This window comes from Terrapene carolina, unplaced genomic scaffold (assembly GCF_002925995.2).
Source record: "Terrapene carolina triunguis isolate 2854851 unplaced genomic scaffold, T_m_triunguis-2.0 Scaffold84, whole genome shotgun sequence".
Taxonomy (NCBI): Eukaryota; Metazoa; Chordata; order Testudines; family Emydidae; genus Terrapene; species Terrapene triunguis.
This window is the reverse complement of record NW_020664435.1, coordinates 12825233-12837921: the sequence shown is the minus strand read 5'-3', so window position 1 is coordinate 12837921 and position 12689 is coordinate 12825233. Positions and strand designations below refer to the sequence as shown.

The 12689-nt window shown below is 42.8% G+C and overlaps 2 protein-coding genes across 2 annotated transcripts in view; one reads left to right on the top strand and one right to left on the bottom strand.

The window, feature by feature from the left end:
* Positions 1–289: 289 nt before the first annotated feature.
* FKBP14 (FKBP prolyl isomerase 14) lies at positions 290–11272 on the bottom strand. Its single transcript, XM_024209588.3, has 4 exons — positions 10368–11272; positions 7872–8023; positions 4921–5048; positions 290–846 (listed from the first exon to the last, which is right to left on the bottom strand). Exons 1-4 carry the CDS (start codon positions 10562–10564, stop codon positions 688–690), a joined length of 636 nt encoding a protein of 211 aa, XP_024065356.1. The 5' UTR covers positions 10565–11272; the 3' UTR covers positions 290–687.
* Positions 11273–11558: 286 nt separating this feature from the next.
* The window catches only part of PLEKHA8 (pleckstrin homology domain containing A8), a 42251-nt gene continuing 41120 nt past the window's right edge, over positions 11559–12689 (top strand). Inside the window, exon 1 of the mRNA XM_024209587.3 lies at positions 11559–11654. Within this exon, the coding sequence (XP_024065355.2) occupies positions 11615–11654 (40 nt within the window). The 5' untranslated portion in view covers positions 11559–11614. The remainder of the gene's footprint in view (positions 11655–12689) is intronic.

Sequence of the window (12689 nt, the reverse complement as noted above, 5' to 3'; positions counted from 1 at the left end):
AGTTTGTTGGGGCACTAAGGAAGCTTACTATATTTATAAAAATAAACCAGTGGAAGACAGTAATTTCTTATTCTGTCCCACGTAGATTACACTATATTACTACAGCTGAGAAGGCTCATAACACGTCACACCTTTGTAGTCTACCTCTTTTTGACAGCTTCAGGAAAATTGACACTTCTTTTCTTGTGCTTTTCAAACACAGATTTGAAAAGGAAAATAATGCCATATAACTGAAGTCACTGATTTAAAATTAAACAAGCTTTATATTATTAAAGAGAGAGAGAGAGAGAGAGAGTCACCTGAAATATTATATATATAGCACAGAAGAAGGAAATGCAAGGCAGATAAAGGACTGGATTTTCATTTTAGAAAGTTTGTTATATGGCAAATTTTTGTTTCATAATTGCAAAATAAGTTAATACAAAATAAGGGTTCGCACAACGAAAACCACTATTACTGCATAAACCTTTTCAACTGCTGCACAAAAAGGCTTAATTTCAATACCTGAAAATAGTTAAAACAGTTTGGATCATCAAACAATCTTTTGAATATGAAAAAAAAAAAAAGAAAAAAAGAAAAAAGTGTTTCTTCTGTTCCATTAGAAACTGTCAGCACCAAACACTGAATCAAAAATGTTACACAAAACTTGACGCTAAGTTGCTTCATGGAAAATTCTGCCAGGCTTCTCTACAGCTCGTCATGCTTGTATGTGAACTCCCTGGCAGATATAAATCCATCACGGTCTTCATCTTCTTTATCAAATATGTCCTCAGCCAAAACATCATGATAGCTGTCATTTATTGGTGCTCCATGCTTTTCAAATTCCTTCTTCAAATATGTTTTCACCTGTTGGGAAAGATAGATTAATAGTTTTTAGAGCTGTCAAGCGATTAAAAAAATTAATTGCGATTAATTGCACTGTTAAATAATAATAGAATACCATTTATTTAAATATTTTGGATGTTTTCTACATTTTCAAATATACTGATTTCAATTACAACACAGAATACAAAGTGTACAGTGCTCACTTTATTTTTTATTACAAATATTTACACTGTAACAAAAGAAACAGTATTTTCAATTCACCTAATACAAGTACTGTAGTGCAATCTCTTTATCATGAAAAGTTGAACTTACAAATGTAGAATTATGTGTACAAAAAACCCTGTATTCAAAAATAAAACCATGTAAAATTTTAGAGCCTGCAAGTCCATTCAGTTGTACTTCTTGTTCAGCCAACTGCTCAGACAAACAAGTTTGTTTACATTTGCAGGAGATAATGGTGCCCAATTCTTGTTTACAATGTCACCAAAAAGTGAGAACAGGCCTTCTCATGGTACTGTTGTAGCCGGAGTCGCAAGATATTTACGTGCCAGATGTGCTAAAGATTCATATGTCCCTTCATGCTTCAACCACCATTCCAGGGGACAGGCACCTATGCTGATGACGGGTTCTGCTTGATAACAATCCAAAGAAGCGTGGACCGATGCATGTTCATTTTCAGTATCTGACTCGGACGCCACCAGCGGAAGGTTGATTTTCGTTTTTGGTGGTTTGGGTTCTGTAGTTTCTGCATCGGAGTGTTGCTCTTTTAACACTTCTGAAAGCATGTTCCACACCTCGCCCCTCTCAGATTTTAGAAGGCACTTCAGATTCTTAAACCTTGGGTTGAGTGCTGTAGCTATCTTTAGACATCTCACATTGGTACCTTCTTTGCGTTTTGTGAAATCTGCAGTGAAAGTGTTCATAAAATGAATAACCTGTGTTGGGTCATCATCCAAGACTGCTATAACATGAAATATATGGCAGAATGTGGGTAAAACAAAGCAGGGGACATACAATTCTCCCCCAAGGAGTTCAGTTACAAATTTAATTAACGCATTATTTTTTTTTAACGAGTGTCATCAGCATGGAAGCATGTCCTCTGGAATGATGGCTAAAGCATGAAGGTGCATACGAATGTTTAGCCTATCTGGCACGTAAATACCTTGCAATGCCGGCTACAAAAGTGCCATGCGAATGTACTGTTTTCACTTTATGGTGACGTAAACAAGAAGCAGGCAGCATTATTTCCCATAAATGTAAACAAACTTGTTTGCCTTAGCAATTTGTAAGTTGCACTTTCATGACAAAGATTGCACTGCAGTACTTGTATGAGGTGAATTGAAAAATACTATTTCTTTTGTTTACAAATATTTGCACTGTAAAATAGATAAACAAAAATATACACTTTTATTTTAAATACAACACAGAATACAATATATATGAAAATGTAGAAAAACATCCAAAATATTTAATAAATTTCAATTTGTATTCTATTGTTTAACAGTGTGATTAAAACTACGATTAATCGCGATTAAATTTTTTAATCGTGATTAATTTTTAAGTTAATCGCGTGAGTTAACTATGATTAATCAACAGCCCTAATAGTTATCATAAGACTTTATTAAAATTCAGTTAATGGAGAAGAGACAGGCCTAGGAAAAGCTATCATATTTGTTATGGGTGTACTAGACAATAAATATCTACCGTATCTACTCGATCATAAGCCGGTTCGTTTATAAGCCGACCCCCCACCCAAGATGGATAAATAAAAATGGAAAATTTTTATAACCCGTTCATAAGACGACCCTATAATTCAGGGGTCAGCAAACTTTGGCTCCCAGGCCATCAGGATAAGCCACTGGTGGGCCAAGATGGTTTGTTTACCTCGAGCGTCCGCAGGCACGGAGGTAAACCTAAGTAAACAAAGTGTCCCGGCACACCAGCTGCTTACCCTGACGGGCCGGGACAGCAACTGGTGGGGAAATTTTGGGGGGTGGGGGAGAAGCTGGGAGTCAGGAGAGTAACCCCAGTGACCACCCTTCACATGACCCCACCCCTAGCCCGGGACTCCCACACTCTCCCCATCCCATCCCTTCCCACCTTATCTGGGGAGGATGTCTCTGGCCTGGCTGAAGCTGCTCCAGCAGGCTGGGCAGCGCGGCCACAGCCTGCTTCGGCGGGCCAGACCAGGCAGTGCGGCCGCATGTTCCAGCGGGCTGGGCCGGGCAGCACGGCCGCAGCATGCTCCGGCAGGCTGGGCGGCACGGCCACAGCCTGCTCTAGGGGGCGGGGCCAAGCGGCACGGCTGCAGCCTGCCAGCCCCAGAGCTGCAGCTGCTTTGGAGTCTGGGGGGAGAGCAGCGTGGCCAGAAGCGGAGAGACTCTGCATAGGTAACATTTAATTATTCTGAGTGACAACTCAATCCTCATTCAGTTGTTTGAAGTTTATCCATCTTAAATCCATAGAGTTGTAAACCATACAACCTTCTACTGAGGTAGGAAGATATTATAAATTAGGTAATTACAGATGACTTACCCTACAATACCCAAGATTTGTTTAGGATTGAATTAACAGCAAGCCAACGGGTCATATCTTCTGAGTTTTAAAATCTCTTTAATCCGCATCAGTACACTGCTTTGTAGCATTTGTTATGGTAAGTCAACAGCCATTAATATATCGATAATTTGCAAGGCTGGCTAACACAGTGCATTAGTGAACTGGATCAGTCTTTAAGCTCTAATTCCTGTCCTCGACTGAAAACAAAAAAGTTTAGTGGTCTCACCTAGCCCCCTAATGCAGGAGTTCCCAAACTTTTTTCCCCTGAGGCCCACCTGTGCAGCTGCAGTAGGCATTGTGGCCCACTATTAACATGCATCCATCAGGGAGAAGGCACTGCAGGGCATGCGAGGCCTCTCGCCTCAGCAGGGACCAGGGGCAGTGAGAGGGCAAAAGGGCCAGGCAGATGCCAGAGCCAGCCCCCGCCGACACCCTCCACCTCAGCAGCCAGTCACCCACCCAGCACCCTAGGGGTCACACACTCGGACTGCCCGGGAAACGTGGCACTGGGCTCCTCTGGCCCTGGGTGGGGGCCATCCTCAGCTGCAACTCCACCAACATATACAATTTTGGGGGGGCAGGGCAGCAACAACCCTCATGCCCCCGCCGCCCCCAAACTCCACCCATAGTGAACCACCCGGGACTGTGTTGTGGCCTACAGTTTGGGAATCCCTGCTCTAATGGATGTATTGGCTCATCACAAAAGCTACATCGTATAGCTGGTATACACTAGTATAATTCAATAGGAAGGAAACAAGTCTGAAATACCAGGACAGATCCAGGACAGGATTGTTGTACATGCAGAAGCCTGCCTGGCTAGAGTTTTTGATTTTCAGTTTAAAATAAAATAAACCACCACTTAAATAGTCTTTAAACACAGGTCATAAAACTAAGTGTTGAAACCTGCAGTTCTTTCCACCATTAAGTTCTATATTAAAGCAGAGTCCCAATTAGAAAAGTGGCCAGCAGAGGACGAACAATGTTGAATGCTGCGTCCTTTCAGGAAGGTCACATGATGAAGTGCCATCGGATGTTGGTGTTACAGCAGTAAGATTTGAAATCCAAGTTGTGGTACAAAAACCAGAAACTGACAAAGTTTAAAGTACTTTTTAACTTCTAAAAAGTTCTAAGTCACACAAATTAATATAAAAATTCTACGTGGTGCAAACCACGCTTAGAATGGGCGACAGAAGGATGGATCACTTGATGATTATCTGTTCTGTTCATTCCCTCTGAAGCACCTGGCATTGGCCACTGTTGGAAGACAGGATACTGGGCTAGATGGATCTTTGGTCTGACCCAGTATGGCCGTTCTTATGTTATGTTAACCTAGGCCTCCATCCTGCACTTATGCACATGAGCAGTCTCTATAGACTCAAGGCCCTTGCCTAGCACTAGCTAGATCAAGCCATAGTCCAATAGACCCTTTCTTGACAAATATCAATTTTTACTTCAACCTTTTATGAAAGGGAAGAGTTCCCTTTTGTTTACTTTATTTAATTTGTTTAACTTTGTTGAGTAGTTAGTTAGCACACTCACCTCATCCTTGGATAGCTTCCAGTCATCATTAAGATCCATCTGTTGGAATGACTCATGAGATCTCGGTCCACTTCTGATTTCTAGAAGGTCAATGTTGAATATCAGCGTGCTCTCAGGTGGAATTTTTCCTACCAAAGATGTTAAACATTGAGACAAATTAAGTGTTACATTCAGTACCTTAGAAAGTCCATCAATATTTGGGCAAAGTCTCCTATTAATCCAGTTTCATTAAAGTTGTTTAGGATTGCAGGTGACTGAATTAGTAAGGATTACTGTATGTGTAGTAGAGTGCAGGTATGGATTTGACCCATTCAAACTGTAAGTGGCCTCTGATCCTGCTGAGAGTGAAATACATATGTTACTTTACACATGCATCCCATTGAAGACAGGTATGCATTTAAGACAATCCACAAACATTAAGTGTTTTGGGAAGACAAGGTTCTTGGATCTGTCAGCCTCAGGCAGCAGAGCGAAGTTCAGGAGGTAGTTTCGTAAAAGGTGGTCTCTGTACTGCCCCTATCTTGAATGGGGATCTAAATTAGGCTGGCTGCGGATGGCACCAAAGGGCTGCAGATATGGCAGCTGAGGATAGCCAGAGCCTAAGAAAGCCCTGGCCATGTTCCCTTTAGCAGCAGCAGAGATGGGAAGGGTATCACAGGACTGCTCTACACTGGGGTGATCCTCTCATTGCTGGCTCTAGGCCCAGCCTTTTAAATAATGTTGTTGGTTAATCTGATTGTACCTGTGTGCTCAGTGTACATGCACCAAGTGAATTACTTCATTTTAGATGCTTGAATAGGCTGCTGGTTTTCTGATGGCGACACAGAAAGCAGTCCACTTTTGGCTCAGAATGGTTGGAAGTTTTAAATTTAATCACACACTGGCTTTACCAACATGTTATCTTTTAGCATTTAGGTCCAGTCAGTAAGATCATTTAAATGATTAACGTTTGAGGCACACAACTATCAGAAGCACATTTTCATCTTTAACACTCCACTTAATTTTGTGCCTGCTGTGCAAAGCCTACAGGAGTAGAATACACATCCTTGCTTTTGCTCCCCAGACAACAGCTCCCTGCCCCTAACAATATCCTCACAGCTCCCTACATGCCATCTCTTCTACTACTTGCCTGATAGGGTGTGAATGATCTCCAGAAAGCTCTGATTCACAGTAAGAGAGATGCTAACAGCCTTTTAGCATGTGCAAGTGGGTACTGAATCTTGGGAATACAACTGAAGGGGGACAGTGAGTGGGCAGTGATTCTTCGTAGGGTTACAGGAAAGAGTGCAACTCATTCTCCAGGTGAGAGATCAAGGGCAGCACCAAGGATGGAGGGCCTGGAGACAGCATGTGTGCATTGAAGAAAGCAGCATGAAGAAAGAAAATGAACCAGTTATTCCACATACCTGCTGAGTGTATTATTTGAAAAGAGCTGTAGGCAGGCACACACTCTACAAAGTTTTCTGAAGCAAAAACTATTTCTTATGGCAACTGTCAGGTTTGTTTAACTCTTCAGCAGGCCTTTAAATATACAAAACAAAGTCGCACTGTGTGTACTGACAATTCTTCCTTAGAAATCTGGGGGCTAGCTCGCCACTGCCTTGTATCGTAATTATTTACACTTGTGCTAAATAAGTGTGCATAAAGTGGCACCAAGTGAAAATGTTAGCATTTGACATCCTTTTTGTGTAGTTATTTACACCTGGGCATGATAGTAGAGAATTAGGCACCATGGGTGTCCTGGTGGCAAAAGACTAGCCAGGGTGCATTAATTTAAATTGCATACTAAAAGCTTGCTTTGCTTCTTGCATCATTTCTGGAAGACAAAAAACAGTGCTTCTAGAAAGCTATAATTGAAAGTTTTATTTTAAGGGAAAGTGTGTTTAGTTGCCCTCCACCTCTTGCTCCAATTTTGCCAGAATACATACACACAGTATATGGAGTCAAGTATTCCCAATTCCTAAACTAGTTTTGTATTATGAGAAGGCATAGTAGAAGAGTTAAATTTCCTCAGGAGAATACTTACTCCATCTGCATTAAAGGTCACACATTGCCTTAGATCCACATGACACAGGCAACCCCCATGATGCAAGTACTTAGCCCTGTTAACTGTTCAAATAATAATATTTTTTATAAATCACTTACTGTTGTAGCCCAACAGCTAGCTATCTCCAGTTTGGACTCTCTTGTCCCAAAGAGACATCTGGAAGTGTTTACCATCTTGGAAAGTGAAAAATCACTGCTAAAGCTAGATAAAGTTATGCAGAGCCACATTACCACCATTAATTCTGATAAATCAATCCTACAGCGAAGAGACAAGTCTTTACAGTGGATATACATACTGCTGTGCTAAGGGCTGGTCAGTCACACCATCTTGTTGAAGTAGTGCAATAGCTGACTTCCATTCAGGGCGGGCTAAATGATGGAACAATTAAATGCCTCTTTGTTTAGCAATAGCTGAAACAATGGAAAACCCCTACCCAAATACAAGACCATACGCAAGCCTGGGAAATGGCTGGGATTTCCCAGTGGTCTAATAGAGGGGCAGAGGACTGATGTGATTCCAGGTGTGTATCAGCCCACATGCCACAGAAGCATACTGAGAAGGCAGCAAGGAAGGCCAACAGCCAGACAGAGAAGAACTTGACATTGAGAAAGAGCTAAGGGAGAGAGTTTTTGGTTGAGTGCTGGCTGGAAAGAGGCTTAGTACTGTGAACAAAGAAACTATCTGCTGCTGCTTGATTCCTATTGTGTTCACGAAAACAGGACTTTATGTACATTCTTTGTAAATAAGCAGGATTGCATCAAAGAAATGTCTGACTCCTATCAATTTCTCTTCCTAATGGAAACAACCTACAAGACCTCAAAAATCTGTTAACTACCTAAGACAAAAGAGGTAACAATACAGGTTTAGGAATGCGTTGAGCTTGAGGAGGATTTAAAAGTATTACCTTTCCCTTCTTTTCCGTAAGCAAGGGATGGAGGAATAGTTAGTTGCCGCTTTTCTCCTACACACATATCCTTCAAACCTTTGTCCCAGCCTTTAATGGCTTCCTTTATGCCAAGTGTAAACCACGTAGGTTGACCATTGTTATGCTTGTGGCTGAAAAAAAAATGGAACAAAATATTTTAGTCCCTTAATTGTTTAGTATGTCCATGAAGATTAACCATTATACTAAGCTGAACAGACTCATACTGCAGAGTTACAGCACTGAACCCCTAAACAATAACTTTGCACCTCTTTAGTGACAGCAGACCTAGTCCTTGCACATCTAAAACATAGGAAAAAGCAGTGAAATTAAAAATAAAACCTCACCCTACACATGAAGATGTTGGTGCCTAGAGCCAGCACATTTTCTTTTTGTACTGGAAGCAGCAAATCTAATAATTTGTGTATCTGATCACTGTAGAAATGGAATCATACAGTTAAGAACACACAGCCATGGCTGTATTGATTAGTTGGTAGACAATAAAGCCTGAGATTTGTTTCTGAACCTTGATGGTCGATTGTAAAATATGTAGTATGTTTTAAATTGTTAACTGTATTTGTCTTTTGAAATAACCATGTCAGGTAGAAACTCACAGCAGCCACTATGAACCAACAACACTACACAACTGATGTGTAAGTTTAGCACAGAGGAAGTAAATGGATACAGGGAGGCATTTTAGTTTAGATAGGTAGAACGTAACCCCTCCCTTCCAAACTGAAATTTGGCTAGTATACCAGGGTGATAACTACTGTACAACTTACCATAGCATTCCTAGGCACCAATCCAACGCTCCTAACCACGTGAGTAATCACACTCATATTTAACAACACATTTAGAAAAAATTAAGTCAATACAATTGCACTGAATTCAATCCCACTGACTTCCATGGGCCTTAACATGTGCTTAACTTTAAGTGCATGTTCAAATGCTTATTTAGATCTGAATGGGACACTTGCACATTTCAAATAAAGAACATGCTTAAGTACTTTGCTGAAATGGCACCTTAGCCACTACAAGACTCAGGACCTCTACTTTAGGTATCATTCAGAAGTCACTGCTAGCAGCTCAGTGCTGTTGTGTACTATGATGGAATATTATTAGTTGTAGTACTAATAGAAAAAAAGTGCCTCAAAAACCACTTTATGGAGCATTTAGGTTTTCTACAAGGTCTCCCATCCAAGTAGTGACCAGGCCCAATCTTGTTTAGTTTAAATCTAAGCACTTCAGAGCTGTGCAGTTAGAATGTTTCTTAACCAGTATAGCTGGTTGAAAACATTGTGAAAATTTGTCACCATTTTCATTGATATTTTGTTTTTATCTGATTTTTCTGACCAGCTGTATTTACCTGATACTGAAAGAAGATACTTCAAAAATACAGAAATTAGTCATCAATGGACAATTTGTTAGAGAGAATGACAAACATAAATATAATTCCTTTACAAGAAGCATAAAAGACTATCTGTAAGAGATAATTGGTCAGAATTTACGATTTGGTGAGAGATTTTATTTAAGACTGATCTGTAAAGAAAGAACAAGCAGTCTGTACTAGTTGGACTCTTGTAGAAAGACATATTTTGGACCTAGCCTGGAAATATTTAAGCATGTTCATTGCTCTGCATCACCATAGCATCTGACTTTCATGTAAACTCAGTATCTGTAGTGAAGCTGACTTCATGGAATTTCTGGCTCTTCTCCCTTTTGGGGATAAAATGTCTGTTTAAAAATAGTAAATTTTTTTTTTTGGTTGATTTGTTTTAGGGAATTTGGGCGGGGAGGGAGAGGAGAGGGGAAGAGTGATGTTTAGACAGAAGATGTCAATGTTGCAATTATCACTTTTCCTGTAATGGAAATTACTTTTTAAAGTGAAAGGTTCTGCAGAGTTTCCTAGAGACAGATTCTGGATTGGTCCGATCTCCTCCGGAAACTTGTTTTATAATCAGATGTCCCTTTCTGCACATGAGAAGCCCCACTGAGCTACTCAAGAATATTTATGAGCATAAAGTTAATCATGTGTATATTTGCAAGATTGAGGCCAATATCTGAATTGTAAAACGTTGCTTAAGGCCCCCATCCTTCAAGGGGCTCCATGAGGGTCTGTCTGTGTGGAGCAACTTGGATGTTTGGGTAGTTTTATTTTTGGGTCTTCATTGGAAGTGAGGGTGAGGAACACAGATCACATCCTTAAGACAAAATTAAAAAACAACAAAAACAAGTACATTCCATCACTTATATTGCAAGAGAGGGAATTAATTAGGTACACTTTATTGTTAAAATGAGTATATTGGGGTATGGATATATTGATGGGGTTTAGCTGTTTTACACATATATCCTAGGGCAATGGAGCTTATACAATCACTATCCACACATCTAATCTCTTTACAGATCACCAAAATTGCCAACGAAAGCTTTAAGCCAGTACCTAGTGCTTTATCTTACATGCTTGAAAGGGTTACTTACGTGGAGTGAAACATTGAACCATCTTTTTCCAAGTAGCCTTCATAATGCACCAACATCATATCCCCCCATTTGGTTTTCCTCTGACAGATGAATGGCTTCTGGAGCACCTCAATCTTCACTTCTGCTTCTGGGATAAGAGCCCCAGTCACACAGGTAACAACCACACAGAAAAGGGGAGCCCAAAATGCAATCCTCATCCTTGAGTCACAGCAAGGGCTATTTTCTCAAAAAGAAAAAAAAAATCTGGATGACGGCTGCGTAAAGAAGTTTTATACAGTTGGGAGCCTGGAGCAAGGACCCTCACCTCTCCTTCTCCTGGGTCAGTTACATTCAGTGCCTTTCGCAGCCGCCTTAAAGTGCCCCCAATATTGTCAGCACGAGAGGATTCGGTCTTTACTTGCACGCCGCTGCGGCCAGGCGCTGAGTTTTGCAGGGCACTTAAGGCAGGTTTCGCTGTAACTGAATCAGACTTCGGGCTCCCCAGGGGCTCCAGCCCCCCGCAGAGGTGGGTGGTGCTGGGGGAAGAGGAGGGAGCCACATCCACTCTCGGCTCATCCCTCCCTGCTGCCCCTCCCCAGCACCACGCAGACGTGGCAAACTCATCCCGAACCAGGCTCAAAACTTCAGCTGGCGGACCCCTGCCCACTAGAGCCGGGCTCCTCTCCCTCTGATTGGTTCTCCCTAGGGGGCGGGCCAGAAAATGTCGCCATCTAATGGGACGCAGACCTATGTGTCTTCCCTCCCGCCCAACGGACAGCCGGCGCCGATCAGCGCTCGCAGAAAGTAATTGGTGCTCCCGGAAGAGAACGTTCGTACACAGTTCGGCCTTGTTGGAATCCTTACACAATTGAATCGGCTCCCGTGCGCCTCCGATTGGGTGGCGCTGTTGCCGGAGCAGCATTCTTATTGGTTCCCGGAAGCCACCGGCTTTGGATGTTCCATCTGCTCCCTTCCCGACTCCGCGCACGCTAGTCACGTGGTGGCTATTCCGGCGGCGGCGGCTTACACTGCCCGCCTCCTCGTGGGGCTGTGAGGCGGTACCCGGGGATGCGGAAGCCTTTGGTTGTGTGCTAGAAGCATAGTGCGAGAGGAGGCGGGGAGGGTCTGTCTGAAACAAGCCCCAGGATGGCCCTGGGTGTCGGTGGCTTTGCGGTGGGGCGCAGGGGGTGGTTGAAGGCTTAAAAGGGCAGGGGGGGCAAGGGGTTCCCCTGTCCCGAGCAGAGCTGGATGGGGGGGCCCTTGCCACCATGGAGGGGGTGCTGTACAAGTGGACCAACTATCTGAGCGGTGAGTGCCTTCCCCTCTTCCTCCAGCCCTGCGAGTGGTGCCTGCCTAGGGCAGCCTGGGCGCGCTGAGATGGGGGGTGTTCAGCCGGGACGCGGTTCTGTAGATGTGGGAGTTGCTTTGGGTGGGGGAGGCAAAGGTGCATGTTGGATCCTGCTGACTTTTGTCCGTAGGGTCCCAAATGGATCCCTCACTCGGGAGAGCCAGACTAGCCGCGCCCACTGCATCGGGAAAACCGAACCCTCCCAGAGAGCGTGGGTGTTGTCAAACCCGAAGTCTGGCACGTGGACCCAGACGTAATTTGCTTCCCAGCCAGTGCTAGAACACCACAAAAACACATACCTGGCGCCCGGGTCTTGGCAGATCCAGCAGTGTTTTAACCATAGACATCTAGATTTTATTGCATATATGGAGACAAAGCGTACCTACTTCACCATAAAAATCCGGGCACTGGTACAGCCTTGATCCTGGCGCTTGTACAGCCTTGTATTTCTAATGCAAAAAGGCAAAACAAATTTTGCTACTTTATGGCACCCAAAACCAATAGACCCTGATACATAGGGTTGCCAGCAGTGTATCTTAAAATAAGAGACCCATCCTCCTGATATTATTATTATCATCATCATAAGCAGTAATACTCACCTACATTCACCAGAGGTATTTCTTGCTGCTTTTTGCAGCACTCAGCAACTCCCGAACTTGTTGTACAGAGATAGAAAAAATAAGGGACATCCCTGGTAATAAGGGACTTGGCAGCCCTACCTATAACCCAGAGCATGAGTGCTGTAAAAATCCAGGTGTGGCACTGGAATCCAGCTGGATCTTGACTGTCTTTAGCCACAAACTCCAAAATGTACAATCTAAATAGAAAGCTGTTGTAGCAGCCTCAACTTGATTGGCAAAAATCTGCATCTGCATGCACCCCAGGCCCAGTCTAAAGCCGGTGCCCTGAGATTTATATAGCAGTCTCAAGGATTTACACACACATCTTCCATTGAAATGTGCTTAAAATTAATGGAAGTTCTAAATCCTCTAGAC